Raw genomic sequence first — 16,947 nt, forward strand, 5'->3', positions numbered from 1 at the left:
AGTACAGCACTGGAAGTTAATGCAGGAATGTAGACTCATTATTTGTTTAGCAATAGAAAAGCGTTTCAACGTTGTCAGAAATCACTTGTTGTTCGTTCTTGGGACCTCGTGCACTTTTAGGTCGTAGGGTAATCAAATTTCCTACGGTATCGCAGCTTACTGATTATTCTTCCGTAAAAGGACGAAAAACCACTTTATTCATTTGCGCACGTTTGAACTTCGGTTTTTCATCTTAAACTTATCAGATCAAATTTATCGCGAGTGAAGCGTGCCTGATTGGTTGTATATGAGGAACGATAACTCAGTCAAGATACTAGGTCGGAAAGGAATGCCAAAAAATCGTTGAAACTGTTGCTACCGCGTTAAGGATTACGCCCTTTGCGAAAAGCAATAATAACGACTGTATTGCTTGAAGCAGTAGCGGTAACATATAATGCCTGACTGGAATGGAAACACGGATATAAATATGGCGAATCTTTGCTCTTTTGGTCCGTCGGAGGAAAACTCCAGCTTGTGCAATCTGAATTCTACGCTGAATATAACCGGGAATAGCAGTGTAGATTTAAGTTTCATGAATGATTTTGGTTTTACCGTGGACATCAATAAGTTGCAAGAGGTGTCTGACTGCGGGATTGTTATTGTGATATCTGTACTGGGAATGGTGATTAACCCTTTATGTGTGGTGGCCTTTTCGAGAGACAAAACCAAACCACCCACGACCCTGATGCTGCAGATACTAGCAGTAGCCGACACCCTCTTTCTTCTAGCCAATTTTGCCTTGAATTCTTTGAGATGTTTCCTAAAGAGTGACATTCGTGAACATGGCTATACTGTGGTAGGGTCATACGTTGAGGAGGCCACGTATATCTTCTTAGAGGTGATGCGGGACTGTACTGTTTGGCTGGTCGTAGTAGTTACAGCCAACCGCTACATGGCAGTCTATTCTCCACTCCGTGCCATTCGAATGAATCGCCGCCTGGTCGTGACAAGTACTGCCGCGGTCAGTATCTATGTCGTACTTTTTAACCTGCCACGCATCTTTGAGCGGGATATACAGAGCGTGCAGGGTGCGAATGATTCAACAACAGCGCGTCGTCGGGGGCGTCTCTCTCGGAATATCACATACATTACGATCTACTATATCACAGATTCCGTGCTAAATGTGTTAATTCCTATGTTATTGGTGACAGCAATGAACATGAGAATGATCAAGGTGCTGAGAAAAGCCTGGGTGTCAAGATCGCAGATGGATTCCCAGCGGTGTAGTCTCAACAGGCGTGCAGACACGGACAGGAACACCCGCACCACACTCATGTTGGTCACTATCGCCCTTACATTTGTCGTCTGTGAGATACCCCAAGTCTGCTTCTTCCTGACCAAGGTTTCTATTGTTTCCAGCCTCAATTCAATGCGTGATATGACTATAAAACAATTAGAAACTATACTGGTATTGCATTCTATTTCAATTATATTCCAGAACATTAATTCCTTGGCGAATTTCTTCATCTATTGCCTTATTGGGAAGTTGTTTCGCAGAATTCTTTGCGATCTGTTCCATAAATCCTTTATACATCTGCGACACGGCTCTAAAACAAGGACTACCCTTGTTTGATTCTGCATTAATTATTCAGTGGAACAGAACATTGATATAGTGCGTAGAAATCAAACTGTTTCATGATCAGATGAGTCGTTCAATATGACAGAAATGTGCTTGCTTGTCAATCTGAATAATACCTCTCCTTTCATCGCCGTAATGGAAATAAGTCCGTTTCTCAACTAATACATCCATTGGTTCACATCAACTTGTTTTTCCTCCAGTGTCTGTGTTTTTAAATAAGCCTCGGAGATATTTATTGGCGAATGCTGTGAGCGCGGCAGCCTGAGTTATGGCCCATCAGTTATTCGTAATGTCGCTTTTGCTAGAAAAATAATAATCATCTACCAACAGATTCCGCGACACTCGGAACTGATGAACGTTTTTAAAGGTGTTTGGATAAAAACACGAAATGCGCAAACATGTCAGCAAGTACGATCGTAAACACACATACTTCAGTCTTAAAAAATTAATACATTTCTTCTTCACGAAGAATTGAGTACTGAGCAGTTTTAGCATCTAGCGTTTTAGTCCTCTTCCCTATCTTCATTAAGGCGATGAACGAAAGAGAAAACTATGGGATTATGATGGGAGCATCTTTGACTCCTCTTAAGGACATTATAATAAGAGTATACAAACTTTATCAAGTTATGGCTAATGTTTGGATTCTAATGAACGGCTTGCTCATCTCGTTGATCACGGTTCTATTAACCGTACAACCTCTCTATTGTGGACACCCATGGGACTGGGCGTTGGTGTCCGTAATGTAGAGGTGTCCTTAATGGGGAGGTTATGCCATCATTGTCCAAAAAGTGGATTCATGTGTATGAATAAAGCTTGATGTGTAGTAGGTCGTGAAGCTAAGTCTACGTACCGGGGTATTACATATTCCATTTAATTTTGAATATTAACTACTTCAAACAATTTGATGCGATTTATATGCGAACTTGAAATTACTTTATTGTAATACCTTATGGCATTTCTAGTGGAGGTCATATGAATTTGCCAACATTGATATATGCAGGTTGTGTTCGTACGCTACATACTACATAGACAGCGTACATCCTTTGTAATTAGAGCACAAGGGGACAAACAACTCAATGGACTGCAATTAATGTTAGAATATACAGTAGCTTGGCAATGTGATACGGTAGTTTAGAAATTCGCCAGTATGACTACCAGTAACTGACATTGCACATTGATTGAGTCCTATGGCATATGGCTTGGACTTTCTTACCATTAGATATTCTGAAGCGATGATTGACATCCTACCCTATCAAATGACTTTCAAATTCACACTAATCACTTTCAGGTGTCTGCAATTAACACCTGGTTAATGATCCCACCGGGAAAGCGCACCTTCAACGCAAGGTATAATTTGCTCATTATTCTAACATCATTATTTTGTTATCTTCTTATGTGGCAATGGGAGATGATCGTCGCTGCGAATGGTCGTTAGTTCAATATTTTTAATTTCATCAAGGTAGCGTTATGATTGATGCGGCCGACCATAATGCTAGATATAAATTGCGTTGCGTAGACGTAATCATGACAGATGGAGTCGTTATGAATAATAATCTATCGCAAGCATTGCTGGACAGTCTGGAGAACTAATAAGTGAATGTGACTTTTTAACACATCTTAGTTGCATTCGAGCAATTTTTTTTGTCAGAGGGTGATATGTTACTAATCAAAACCAACGGAGAATGAGTGGTCTAGTGGTGAGACTCCCGGGGCAGTCCATGATCCAGTTTGTGATATCGGTAACCAACCGTCTGCCCTGATTGATTTATATTGATTCACTGCGTAATTTACTGGCTTTTCTTGTAATGTTTGCGATCACTTCATGTCAATATCATTCTATCAATCAATATTTACTTCACCTTTCTAAACTGATGAAGTGAGGCTGACTGTGACCGTAACTACCTGTGGGTGACAGAAACACCATCACTGCAATCAGCTAATAATCACCGGGGCAATCATGACCGCATTTCTAGCTTTTCCGCTCGATCGATCGCCCTTCCCTCCTCCCCTGGCGTTATCATCGCTGGCAGACCCCTTGACATAATAATAACTAGGTAGAGCAGAGATTGCAGACATACACGTTCATCACATCACATCTCTTGGGTGACCGCCAATAGATTCCAAGGCTGAAATAAACACATTCATTTGGCAATGAATTTAACCTCAACCATATCCGAATGCAGTATTTCTTCTGAGTTACGGTGTCTCAAAGATATACGACAAGCTTGTCCAATACATGAGTCTCGGGTCAGACGATACTCCAGAGACGGCAGCACTCACTGAAGCACGCCTTTTCCATTAAAGCAACAGAGTGTAATGTTTTCTTATCAAATAGTTAGAGCGAGTGGAACATGAATTGCATAAGAGGTACTATGATAATTATGGCCCATATCATCAATTTAAGGAGGTATGCCGACACTCGCTTACTCTAATAAGTTTTTTTTGTTTTCAGATTAAAAGCTAGCCTTCGCATTTATCTGTCTGCAGTTGGTCGTAAAGCCATCTGCTGATCAGAATCAGGAAATACTTGTTGGTTCCAATCCCCGAACGCTAAGTTTCAGACACTTTGTCATGTCGGAGTAACCGTGAGACGTGATGCTAGTCTTGGTGCTTAAGCCATGACCCCACTAAATAATTTAGCTAGATAGACATTTTAGACAAGGGAATACCGGCATATCGTGCAATTTATTGCAAATCGTCTTCTATTTATGAGCATACGATTTGGCTGCGCTCGACGTGTTTTGCATCCACCAACAGGACTGTGGAGTCGGCCAGCATGAAAATGGACTTGGGGGACAAGTCCGATGAATTTGCAAAAAGGTGCAAAATGTAATACATAAAGAGGACGACATGTGGCACTCTATTTGACTAGATATTGATAATCAATCAGCTAAGATGGATTGTTGACTTTTGTGCTGGATTTTTTTGTGACGAAACTTGCTGACTGGCTAAGAACGTAATGTGAGATTATCAATGGGACTTTTTATGAAAAGTGCTGCATTATTATGGTTTATGATTTATGATTTAATCTCTGTTGCACCAATATGTATAGTGACTCCGATTGTTAAATTCAGCTGTGGTATTCCTCGGCAATAATTCGTTGAAAACACTGCTGGCTTACTGATCCAGCGAGGCAGTTTGAGGGTCTGATTGGGATTCGGGCGAATGACTCTTTCACTGAATAGCAAGGCTTAGAGGCAGATGTTGCTTCCGCTGCTGATCCAATTATCCCTTTCCGAGAAGATGATAATGACGCTACGGCTGTTCCGATTGTCCCGACGTAATACCTTTGGGGACCGTTTCCATCTTCCGCCGGGTCGGAAGTTCGTTGAACTGGCATTTTTCTTCTATTTCTTCATTTTTTTGCTGCCGCAAAGTGGTCGTGATGGTTATTCTAGCCACGTAAATATTTGCACTGTGACCCAGTATGGGTAGCGACTCCTTATTTGCATTGGCTGATCGTAGTAACCTTGATGTTGGACCTAAATGCAATGGTAATAAAATCCGGCTCGCATCCGGCCCACTGCTAGCACAGCACCAGAGGCTTATCCAGCCGAACTACAAATAAGGCGTTTTTAATTGAATCCCATTGATAGAAACAAAGGCCAGAGTAGTCTTGTTCATTTCTGGCAGCTAGAACGGAACATTCGCGATAAGAAGACAACGCATGTCTCATGTCAGTGCTATCGCACTTTTTATAACCTTGATCACTTAAAAACAAGATTGATGAAGTCTAGAGCAGCAAATTGATTGTATTGATAGTCAGGGTCGTGATATCTGATGCCAACATTCGAACAAAATAATGTGTTTTCCGAAAGATAGTGACATTAAGGATTCCGTGGCGCACCGTTCTTCGACAATGAGCTGTCACTGTGACAGCTCGACGGAAATCATTATATTTTTGAGTTAACTTCGAATGAGAGGTTGTTGAAAAGGGACATATCCGGCAGGAAAAAGCTTTAGTGTCTGACATTTTTAGTGAGACAGATATCCATTATAGAGTTGCAGTGTATCTGTGGTGTTAATGGGATCAAAGTAATGACTGGTTTGGCGAGCAACACGTATGATTGTTTTGCGACATAAAGGAAAGAGGCATTGGAAGTATCTCGTCGCGTTAATGGCAAAGGCTGCACGCGTAATTGTCTCCCAACCTAATAACAGCAAATCACTGAAGAGCTTTAATCTAGAATATATTGTTGCTATTGATATACCGACGTTGAACATGCTGTAGGCAAAATGATTCGTTTTTAGTATGAGCTCCCAAGAACGTCTTTGACATAGCGTATACAGTTCAGATTCTGAAGACAGGGGAGCTTTTCTCCTAAACATTCTACCAACTTGCTCTCAACATTACAAGTGGCATAGCTTAATTAACGGGTTTAAAGCACTCCATTTTCTGAAAAGCCCCGCCTCAAAGTATCTGCAACAGTACAATATATCATAGAACATGTTGATCGGAGTTCAATCTGGTCATTTAGTCTAGTTCATCCCAGCAAGTGCAACAGCTCCTTGGCGTGGTCTCGACCCGATGCATCCACTCCTTGAACTCGTGCTGGATCTGTCGAAAGAATGGCACATCAGTCATACTCTCAGTCCACGCCTTCACGTGCTCATACGGGTTGAGGTCGTAGTCCAGCACCAGCAGCATGTCTATGCTGAAACGTAGGGAGATGTCGGCGATAGACACATGGTTGCCTGCCACATATTTCTTGCCCTTTAGCTTGCCGTCTAAGTCTGCCAGAATGTCCTTGACATCATTCTCAACCTCCTGATCTGGTAGTCGGTTTCTGGAGACGTCCACCTGAAAAAAAATCCCAGTCGAATAAAACTTCATAGTTAGACTGAGAGATCGTCGTTAGCTCGTGATCCTGGAAAAAGAAACAAAAAGAAAGGCAAAACTGACAACGCCTTTTTTGTTTTGTCATTATATGGCATGTCTCGATTTAAGACGTTAGTGTGCTGGCCTTATTCATGGGCTTAAGCTGTCCATCATATTCTGCCAATGGTCGCAAAATTGGACATTCTTGTCGAATTGTTACATCTTCATGATGAACAATCAGTACTGAAGATATTTCGATTGATTCAGTCATGCGATTGCGAATATGCTAAATAGGAGAACGCCGTTAATTGCTCAGACTCTTGGACAGAAATCGTGGATTCTGCTGCCTAGGATACAGAATAGGCAATAAGTGACTTATTCAGTAAGCGATTGCACATCAATCGATGTATGCCGTCCTGTGTCTGCCAGCAGCGTTCTTCAAGGTTCTGCCGCGGAATGCAGGAGTCGGAACAGCTAGACTGATGGTTTCTGTTGTGCTGCTATCGGACAACCAAGGTACTAGTTTTCTTCTGTGATGAATTAAAACCATGGGGCTAGGAAGAAGGGTATCCCAGTACGTTTGTTACCATGAACCTCAATAAGACTCGAATACATTCTATGTCAGGATATGCTGTTGAAATATTGATTGGAAACTCAAACATGCTTGCAGGATGACTGTAATCAGTTTTAAATGCATTGGACTATCGATTGATACCATTACCAAGAAATCAAGTGATTCTTGTTATCAACAAGTTGCTGGAGATGTTGTTTAATATGTTAAAAAATCAGTGTCATTGTCTACTAACCGCATATTTGTGGACGATTGGTGCGACCGCTTTGGCGTCGTATTCTAGGTAGGCGGTAACCAGGGAGCGTATCTTAGTCTTGGGGTAAATGGAGGGCTTGTTACCTTTGTAACTTGAACCACCGTAGCCATCACAAAGGTACTTCATGATTTCTCGACTGTAAGATAGAGCGGACTTTTCAATATGATGATGACACGAACACAAAAATAATGCTCCTGTTAATTCCCTGCGAATATTGTACTATCAAGTATGCTCTAGTCAGTAAAAATCTAAGTTTTCTTGGACTACTTAATTTGAGACTTGGCTGCTCCAAAATCAAGGTCTTGACGTCATCACCACCACACAACTTGATGTCGCCCACCCATCAGCAAATGCATTAACCATGTTGATTGGCATCAGTTGAATATATACATAATATCCAGTGGAGCTTGGCTTGGATACCAGTATTCATGAACGGCCTTTGATCCGTAAATCTATAGAGAAATCAGATTAGTCGTATTTCCATCGTACCTCTGTGATACTCTTGTCTTGCCGTCTGTTAGAGCTGGGAGGGTCTGGTCTGGATTTATCTGGAACAGAAATATGTTGATAGTCGGCAATTCTTTTGGTCAAAATTATTTTTATTATAGGGTTTACTGTGCAAGTGTTCGCCCTTATTGGACTGATGTTGATAATAGATATCGAATTGGCCGTGAATCAAGTCCATTATGGATTATAAACCCGAATATGAACACTTGAAATATTATATGCGCTTAAGATATCCTACCACAACATTAAGACCATGAATAGTTGCCACAGCATGACTTTTCAACAATATTTTTTTATTCCATTGGCACGTAAACCCCATACAAATGTGTACCTCCATTTTTTCCATATAGAAACCATTATTCTTGGTAATCGGAGAAACGTGCTTAAAATACAGATAATATAGTTTCTTTCTATATATTATCACTGACGTTGAAGTCATCAAAATAAATTGCGAATGACTGAAATAAAGTGTGGAGGTGAAACATTTCATCCAACCGTTCGGGACGAGGATAGAAGTGTAAACATACATATACACACAAAACACTTTATTTCGTTACCATGGTTACTAAATAAAAACGTTGGGTTTGGTCGCTAAGCGAAGATCAATGAAAAAAAACTTGGTCGCAAGTAGTTTTTCTCTTACCTGCTTAAACTCTGGATGTTTGTGGTAGTTCTTCATCATGTCTACTTCCAACACGTTTGGCTGCAGGCCCAGTAACTTGGCCGTCATCAGGACAGCCCGACATTGTGGGCTACCCCAATAGATATACAAGGTGATCTCAGGCATTTTAAATATGAGTAGTGAATCCTCTTTACCGGCACCTGACGTTTAAGTCTAACCTATCGTGATATAGACGTTGTTAGTGCTAGTTAGTATGTGGCGTCTCTGTGTTGGAGTGAATGGATTGTTTCAGAACATTCGCTATTGGCGGAGAAAGTAAATGCAGACAGACGATTTCAGGGCTCTGTTGAATTCTTTACAACTCTTCTTTATATCCCAGAATGAACCCAGCACATTGAATCCGTACAATATTACTGACTGACTTAACTATGAAATCACCATATTGTAAAGCTTTTTTCATTTTGATGTTTGTGCATTATTGGCACCCGCCAGTCTGATCAATATTGGGGATCTCATAGACAAAAAGGCTTAGACAAGATCAGTTTGGTAGCGTGCCGCAAATTTTAAATCGGATTAAGCCAGAGTTGTACTTGTGTGCGTCGATTGATTAGCCTGGCATATATCATGAACCGTTAAAATATCATACCTCAAGAATAAGTACTAACCTGACCTTCTGATGTCATGCTATGAAGAATAACTAAATCCACCCATACCATTTGTGCATTGTGTAAGTCCAATGCCTTGGTATATCAAAGATCCATATACCATAATACTAGCATTGATATATCTGTCCTGGCCTGGGGCACAATTTGGCAGTTAAGTTACGAGGCACGTTGACTTTGAACCGCAAATGTGCTGAGTGCAAAGTCAGTTCAAGTGTAAGAAGTACTGAACCCAACAACTGTTGGTATACTTATCGTTGTAGCTAGACCTAGTCATGACCAGAACTATGGGTACATTTCTGTTCCTTTTAGAAATTACTAATGCACCTTCAAGAAGCATTGGTGCTTCATTGATAGAACCCAAGTCACTTAAGTATAAACAAGTGCGGATGATATGTTCATCCAATGACTTTTTTATCAAGCAATTATAATACATTATGTTTCCAAAGAAATATTTTCAAACAATACTACTAGGCGTTACATTTACTCTTCAGTTGCTTTTTTGAAACGTTCTATTCTAAAATACATGTACCTCAGACTACACACCGAGGTATTTTGACTGCTTTTGAAATGTTTTGTAAGCAAAAGCGGTTTTGGCTGCCTCCGAGTGCCGCTGCTGAACAACGCTGCACAACGCTGCGGGCTTCATACATTGTACACAGTAACTAGTTCTAACGCTCTAACCACGGTGTTCTATAATCGTCGCCAGCCACCTTCGCTGACGCAATACCGAAATTGGTAAATACTGTTACATCATCTTCTAAACATTTCCGTAAATTGTGATATTTTTAGAAGAAAAAACACATTTTCCGACAAATTTGGTAGAAGAACTAGCGAAGGGTTAAACGTATGTTTGAAAACCAGACAGATTCTGACCACATCAAACAGGTCTGGTGAAGGCAATTGTCCGTAATCATGCACGCCAACACCAGCGTACATTTTACTCTATAGTTTGATATCAATTCCTCTCTCCGCTGCCACTTTCTTTGCATACTCCAGGAACTTCTTCTGCGTTTGTTTATAAAAAGGTATCCCTGTAGCTGTCCGGTTCATCCAGGCGTTGATGTTGGGGTATTTACTGAAGTCGTATTGTACAAGCTCGAGTTCGTGCATGACGATGCGGATGGAAATATCAGCAATCGTCACCCTCTCCCCGGCCACGAACGTCTTGTTGCCGATGATTCCCTCAAACTGCTCAAGGCTAATCTCTACCTTCTCGAGTGCGTCAGGTGCAAGCTCCATATGTCTAATCAGCTTAAGCTGCAAGGATAAATAGGACGTAAAGGAAAGACTGGCGCAAATGTATAAACCGATCACGAAGAACGGCAGGGACCTTACTTTGAAATCAAACACCAGCAATTTGTTGTGGATGATGCCCGTCACCATCGTATCGTCGTATCTTTCATCGTTCCTCATGTCATTAGTACTCTACTCACAGCGTATCCATGTATGTTGGGCGCGAGTCGTTCAATATCAAAGTAGAGAGCCATATCGACCTGTGCCCTCTTTTGTGGGTCTCGTGGGTAGAGCGGGTTGTTGCCCCCGCCGTACTTGTCACAAAGATAGGCCATGATCGCACGACTGAAACAGAGAGAACTTATTTCCATGATATGGTTTATCTGTCCGGCTAAGTGCAAGAATATTTACATTCTACTTCTGTTCCTCCCTAGGTCGCCCGATAAAAACTTCAGAGTGCAACCCTGTTTTGGTTGTACCAATACTAGGTCCAACTGCTGTTAGTGCGATTATGACCTTATATCGCCCCTTCTCCGAATTCGAACGTACTATGAACTGTGATTTATAATCTCCAAGTAAATAATGCATGCTTGTCTACACACCTTTCCCAAATCTTGAATTTTCCATCATAGAGCAACGGTATGGTATGGATTGGATTTGCCTAGGGGCAGAAAAGAAAGCCATGTTTTATCATTCTGGGTGTGGTCTCATAGAATTAGTCCCAAAACAAAACAAATCTTCATGGAAGCTGTTGCACATTGTACATCTTATCTCGTTAACATGATGACATCAAATGATACGTAGTACATCGTGTTCGATTAGTCTACATTAAATCTTATAACAACAGATGTTTGATTATTTGCTTACCGGGAGACAGTGGCTGGTCGGAACGCAGTTAATCATACGCAGCACGATCTGCCATCCAATGACATGATTACCCTCTAACATGACTGAACCCGTGGTTTGAATATCGATCTGATCGTGCAACTTGTAATTGCAGCACAAGTCACTCTGGTCCTTGGGGACCGCCGCTATCACTCACCTTTTTGAATTCTGGTTTCAGAGATTCATTGGCAAGAAGGTCCACGTAATGAAACCGGAGGCACTCGCCCAGGCCTAGCAGTTTGGCCGTAATCAACACCGCCCTACAAGGCGGGCTTCCAATATTGAAATATATATCAAAGAAAGGCATGCCAATTTTTATCGTCCGTCGAGCAAGTGATCAGTCCGCGATACCTGGCATGGAGTCAGTCAGCTATATTATGGGTCGTTGATCAAGTACCGATGATGTATATACATCCGTATACACTTGTGACTTTGACGAGACCCACATATGTCAACATAGGTTATTGACGGTCATTTTCTAGCGCCAATAGTGAAGAAGTCACGGTATGCCACACTTTGATACCTTTATATTTTGATAGTTGAGCAAAAGAAAGAACGTATTGAACATGTCAGCTTGTATAACCGACTAAACCCTTGATGTCGGCCACCATAAATGGCTTCACTTTGTCACATGAATGGTTCAGTGGGTTAACCAGTGCATCGTTATCGTCAGTGCCAACACATAAAACGGCATATTTTGAGGCAAAAAGTCAAAGGTCCCCATATCTCACGCTGATTGCCATTATTATCTCGAACAAGACGGTTCAACTGATAGCGTGGGTTGGCGTAATTGTCCCTTCACACCAATTTCACGGTGTACTTTGAAATATCTGATTATGAAGAGGGGTTTCGGGGTATGGAATGCACAGCTAAGGAATTGGCGAAATAATGAAATTCGTCAGAATGATCAGTTGATTATCAGTGGTCAGATCGCCGAGAGGTTGCTCAAAAGCAGCAGAATGGTGTACATTCTTGCCAGCAGTCGGCCTATGATCAATAGAAATGCTGTTGGTATTTGGTGGTTTTAGTCAGACTATAGTTCCCGATGAGGAGTCCTTGTAGGATGTGTCCTTTGCAATCTCTCCAAACGTACGAAGTTTGACGAGACTTGAGCAACACCTATAGAATTGATGCAGTTGCGGTTTAGTTTTTACAACGTTACTTCATCGGCCTAGTTGTAGCAGGCGTATCAATAGTATTACAAGGACAAGGCCAAATGGGAATGTCAAGAAAATTATGTGAGTCAAGAAATCCGTATCAGAAGATACCTCTGATCTTTTGAAGTCGTATCGATTTAGACTCTACCACTGCCCAGTATTGATGTCCGGGCCTACTATAGTAAAAGGAGCAGCAGCAACTCGTAGTACTCATTCAGCATCAAATTATCTGGGTCAAAATCACAACGTTTCAATAATTAGAGGGTCATCAGCATCAGCATGCAGCATTCCGACCACCACAATTGCTATTAGTTTTATCGCAAGTTTCGGTGAACCCGTCGTCCTCTAAGCAGTATAAACAGGTCTATAATATACCCGGACATGCCGGGTAGTTGCAAATCTGTTTCCGAAAGTTTAGTATTTTGCAAAGATTTCGAATCGGATATTTCTCCGGGATTCTCCATACATGGTGCGAGCTTGGTGCTCCAGAGGTGATCTTCCGTCAGCAAAGTTAGCGCTTCTAAACGAAACTGGTAAGTGTTATACTATTCACATTCCTTTATGAGCTACTATCGACACATGCCTAAAAAGAAAGTCCCATTGTAAAGGATTGACATATTCTGGCCAGAAAAAGGCAAATACAAACTCCTGGTGACATGACATGCCTGGAATGCCGATGGTCTATTGTCAAGGAAGTAAGTGATCCAAATTGAACATAATGAGTAATATGTCATCCCCAAATCATCTCCCCATTTGTTTAACAGGAACTGCTTTTATTTGGTGATTGGCAGAAGGCCTACTCCATGTTTGCATCTTATTGTTTCCTACTGTATATTTTACCTATGGTACGGCCACACTAGTTAACAGTTAGCTGTTCTGGCAACATCTCCACGTGTTCCTTTGATTTTTAAATCCTATTTCGACTTGAAGGAGCTGAGGCGGCAGCTGTGACCAACATGGGGTGCGAGTGCGCGGCGACCACTTGGGCGATCCTGATGGCCACAGGCACGAGGAGCCTGTTCGTTGCCCAGGGTTTGATCACAGTGTGGAGGGTGGTGGATGTCAAGTCTGACCCAAGGTACTGGTGCTTGCTTGTCGGTGTGGCCGCCCTGCTGCTGGAGACGGCATATACGCTAATAAGAAGAAAAGGGGCGGAGTTTAAATGGTGAGTACTTACACGTTGGCAGCAGCACTTTCAGTTGATATTCAGTTGTCATTGCTTAGGGGTGCATCTGGACCAGATCTCTTTAAATACAACATTGTATCCTAAAGGACTTGCAGTCTGGTGAAACCACGCGCCTCCCTGCGATATCTCGTGATATTTGGGTGGTAGATCGCTCAGCTACAATCCAAACCTGCGTCAGGAATTGGCGGAGGCGCAATGACTTGGGACGAGGCTGAAGGCGTTGAATCAACTGGATATTGATCAGCCATCTTGTCTCATTTATGAGAGTACATTCCTGTAAAATGGGGTGGCTTTTTTATGCACATCAGTATATTTAGTCAGAAAGTTGGCAATCATAGTCATTGTTGACATAATAGTTGTTCTGATATAATAACATCAATTACTACTGACCCTCCTGATAATTACAGGTCAATAACAGATGTAGTGATTCTCTCCGTGACCCGCGTTGCTGGATTCAAGTTATTTTACAACAAACATTCAATATCCTATCAATCTGTTTGTCAGCAATGATAATTTTGGGTAATTAAAATTAATTTTTGAGATGACTTGTCATTCTGTCAATATTCGAACTTTCGCTTCCTTACAGGTTTGCCCCAAGTTATCTATGCTTTTTGCTGTGTACTGTACCGGGTATATGGTTCTTAGAGCTTGACCGATGGGACCGGTTTCATGGAGCCCATCTTAAGAGTAACTCGTCATCAAACTCTTCATCCAAACCATTGGCAGAAGGACTATCAAGCATTTACGGGGTGAGTCGTCTATCTATGGATAAACCAATGTCATGTAAAGCCATTGGTCGATGCTTGTGTATTGGAGAATGATGTGGTACGCTCATAAAGGACTATAGTATGTCGTAACGCGAGTGCAGTGTATAATCAAAGATAAGCAGAAGATATCTAGATCAGACTAATGTCGGGTAAAATTTGTTTGCGAATGCTTAACATACTTCCATCCATCCCTAGTTTTTAGAGATCATGTGATAAATATTCGCTAACTAGTTCAGCCAAATTATCGGATGCAAGCTATGGTCATGTTTGTATTTCTCTGCAATGTGAAGTCCACGCGATACAATATCACTAACTTTTTACATAATGATTTCAAATTATGATCATTTGAGAAAATAAGCAATCGTTGATGTTTTTTGCTTTTGCAATCTATCAGCGTGAATGTACTGAGGCTTTGTTTGACATATGCCACTCAAAGAAGGCTTACATAGATTTGGTTGACTTTCAAACAACATGTAGAGATGGTTTTGTTGTCTGAACACAGAGCTAGTTATTCCAAACAGATCGCGGAATACGTTTTTACTTTATTTATTACAACAGTCACGCAGAAGAACGATATGTTTCCTAGCACCTTGGAAGGAACACAAAGAACCTAAGACGTGTCTATTGAACCCAGAGTTGTACAATGACACAAATGGCTTAATGACGTCATTATTAAGTCACCTGGTTCATCATGACTCGAAGGCAATTATGTAGTCAGATGTCGGAATTAAAAGCCACTTCTGTTGTTTTCTGGAAAAACCAATCGCTTTGTTATCCACGAAGATTAATGATTTACGAGCTCAGCATGTTGAGTAGGCTCTGTTTAGTAACACTCGCGCAACAGAAATCAGAGAGCTAAAGGTGACAGGTGATGCATAGTGTTGTTGGGTTGTTCATGTGCATTTCAATAGGTATTTAGGGTCAGCATCAAAACCGCCCGTCAAACTGACTACCCCAAGGTATAGTGGCGAAGATGGGGGATCACTGTAAGGGCCTGCCTAACTAAGATACACTGACTGCCTTTCTTGAACAAAGTGGAAATATGGTGCTGTCCTTTCCTCTTATTAAGATTGCCCTGTCAGTTCGACCTCGAACAAACTTGATAAGTAGGCTACTAGCTGCTTTATGGGTTATCTTACTGTTGGCCAATCAATGGGATAAATAAACGACTTCACTGATGACCTGCTTTCTTCTACAGTTGTCCATCCCAATCTACCTGGACGCGGACACGTGGATCCAAGCCCTCCAACAGGTCCTCATGCTGTTACTGGTCCTTGCGAGATGGACACTACCCAAAGGGAAGATCAGTCGGGAACGTCTCTCACAGATCTTACTCGTCTACATCGCCTTGGCCTCGGACATCATTGAACTATTCGACCTGTACGAGCTGCAGCAGGTCATGCATGACTGGCTCATCTTCCGTGTGATTCTCATAGTGTGGACAGTCAGTCTAATGCAGTTCACTGTTGTGCTTGCTTCAGCACGTTCTCGAAGGTCGCCAATGGCTGTGGCCGGGACAAAAAGTACCACGTACACCACTAGAAGTGGCCGGCAGATTAACTGCATTGAGGTGCTTTCCCTGATCACCACCATGTTTATCCAGGACATGCCGTTTTTGGCGATTCGGCTCTACATTGTCATCTTTTATGAAGTGATGAGCAACACACTGCTCTTCTTCGCGGCCAAGAATGCTCTGATCATAGCAATGCAGTTGTACAGGCTCCTCATCATCACCTGCTGCACTGACGACGACAAAGATGGCGACGGGTTCGTTGATGAGGACGAAGATAATGTTGAACCTGAAATGCCAGTGCCTTACGATGAAGAGGATTATGTGTCACCTACCCTTCGACGTGCCCAGAAAACCGTTAAAAATGAACGTTCTAGTGATGTCGAGCTGCTCAAGGTTTCCTTCAAACCAAAGTTTTCCACAGACAATGGTCATGGCCAACACTTGCCAGGTGCTGTACCAGAAGTGGCTGATTAGCTAGTCAAAAGCAACAATCTCTGGTACCAGAAGTGGCTGATAAGCTAGTCAAAAGCAACCATCTCTGGTACCAGAGGTGGCTGATTAGCTAGTCAAAAGCAACAATCTCTGGTACCAGAAGTGGCTGATAAGCTAGTCAAAAGCAACCATCTCTGGTACCAGAGGTGGCTGATTAGCTAGTCAAAAGCAACAATCTCTGGTACCAGAAGTGGCTGATTAGCTAGTCAAAAGCAACAATCTCTGGTAACAGCTCGAATTTCTTCGGTGTAATTTGTATTAGGGACAGATGACACTGCCATCTGTAACACCAGAACTGAATTGACTGCCATCAGTAGGGAGATGGCACTGCCATCTGTAACACCAGAACTGAATTGACTGCCATCAGTAGGGAGATGGCACTGCCATCTGTAACACCAGAACTGAATTGAACTATAGGAAGATCGAACTTGTCTTAATTGACTGGTAACTTCTGCAGCAGGCAAAGGATTCTCCTCGCCACCCTGCCTACAACCAATGCCAGACGAACTAATGGTGATCATGAACATTACTGGCCACTTTTTGACGATAGGTCATCTAGGCTTATTGATGTATCATCATAGATACTCAATGTGACTTGTATTCATCAGCGTCTATTGCTTGGTAGCTGGTAGCAGTCTCTCTGTCATCAATGTATT

The 16,947-nt window shown here is 41.9% G+C and overlaps 3 protein-coding genes across 3 annotated transcripts; 1 reads left to right on the forward strand and 2 right to left on the reverse strand.

The window, feature by feature from the left end:
- Positions 1–5,364: 5,364 nt before the first annotated feature.
- On the reverse strand, positions 5,365–9,318 carry LOC135496107 (glutathione S-transferase 1-like). The gene is made up of 4 exons (XM_064785244.1): positions 8,415–9,318; positions 7,754–7,812; positions 7,244–7,400; positions 5,365–6,419 (listed from the first exon to the last, which is right to left on the reverse strand). Exons 1-4 carry the CDS (start codon positions 8,556–8,558, stop codon positions 6,093–6,095), a joined length of 687 nt encoding a protein of 228 aa, XP_064641314.1. The 5' UTR covers positions 8,559–9,318; the 3' UTR covers positions 5,365–6,092.
- Positions 9,319–9,429: 111 nt separating this feature from the next.
- Positions 9,430–11,637, reverse strand: LOC135496113 (glutathione S-transferase 1-like). Its single transcript, XM_064785253.1, has 4 exons — positions 11,334–11,637; positions 10,894–10,952; positions 10,492–10,636; positions 9,430–10,315 (listed from the first exon to the last, which is right to left on the reverse strand). Exons 1-4 carry the CDS (start codon positions 11,481–11,483, stop codon positions 10,001–10,003), a joined length of 669 nt encoding a protein of 222 aa, XP_064641323.1. The 5' UTR covers positions 11,484–11,637; the 3' UTR covers positions 9,430–10,000.
- Positions 11,638–12,678: 1,041 nt separating this feature from the next.
- On the forward strand, positions 12,679–16,732 carry LOC135496124 (transmembrane protein 26-like). Its single transcript, XM_064785265.1, has 4 exons — positions 12,679–12,866; positions 13,264–13,498; positions 14,106–14,268; positions 15,485–16,732. The coding sequence occupies exons 1-4, from the start codon at positions 12,800–12,802 to the stop codon at positions 16,271–16,273; spliced, it is 1,254 nt and encodes a 417-aa protein (XP_064641335.1). The 5' UTR covers positions 12,679–12,799; the 3' UTR covers positions 16,274–16,732.
- The last annotated feature ends 215 nt before the right edge of the window (positions 16,733–16,947 follow it).

Source organism: Lineus longissimus, chromosome 1 (assembly GCF_910592395.1).
Source record: "Lineus longissimus chromosome 1, tnLinLong1.2, whole genome shotgun sequence".
NCBI classification, from domain to species: Eukaryota; Metazoa; Nemertea; class Pilidiophora; order Heteronemertea; family Lineidae; genus Lineus; species Lineus longissimus.

Coding starts and splice junctions, on each gene's coding strand:
- LOC135496124 (XM_064785265.1), top strand. CDS start 12,800: ATGGTGCGAGCTTGGTGCTCCAGAGGTGATCTTCCGTCAGCAAAGTTA. Junction 12,867..13,263: donor AGCGCTTCTAAACGAAACTG/GTAAGTGTTATA, acceptor TTCGACTTGAAG/GAGCTGAGGCGGCAGCTGTG. Junction 14,269..15,484: donor GACTATCAAGCATTTACGGG/GTGAGTCGTCTA, acceptor TTTCTTCTACAG/TTGTCCATCCCAATCTACCT.
- LOC135496107 (XM_064785244.1), bottom strand. CDS start 8,558: ATGCCTGAGATCACCTTGTATATCTATTGGGGTAGCCCACAATGTCGG. Junction 7,813..8,414: donor AACATCCAGAGTTTAAGCAG/GTAAGAGAAAAA, acceptor TTTCTGTTCCAG/ATAAATCCAGACCAGACCCT. Junction 7,401..7,753: donor AAGACAAGAGTATCACAGAG/GTACGATGGAAA, acceptor TCTATCTTACAG/TCGAGAAATCATGAAGTACC.
- LOC135496113 (XM_064785253.1), bottom strand. CDS start 11,483: ATGCCTTTCTTTGATATATATTTCAATATTGGAAGCCCGCCTTGTAGG. Junction 10,637..10,893: donor AAATTCAAGATTTGGGAAAG/GTGTGTAGACAA, acceptor TCTCTGTTTCAG/TCGTGCGATCATGGCCTATC. Junction 10,316..10,491: donor CCAACATACATGGATACGCT/GTGAGTAGAGTA, acceptor TTATCCTTGCAG/CTTAAGCTGATTAGACATAT.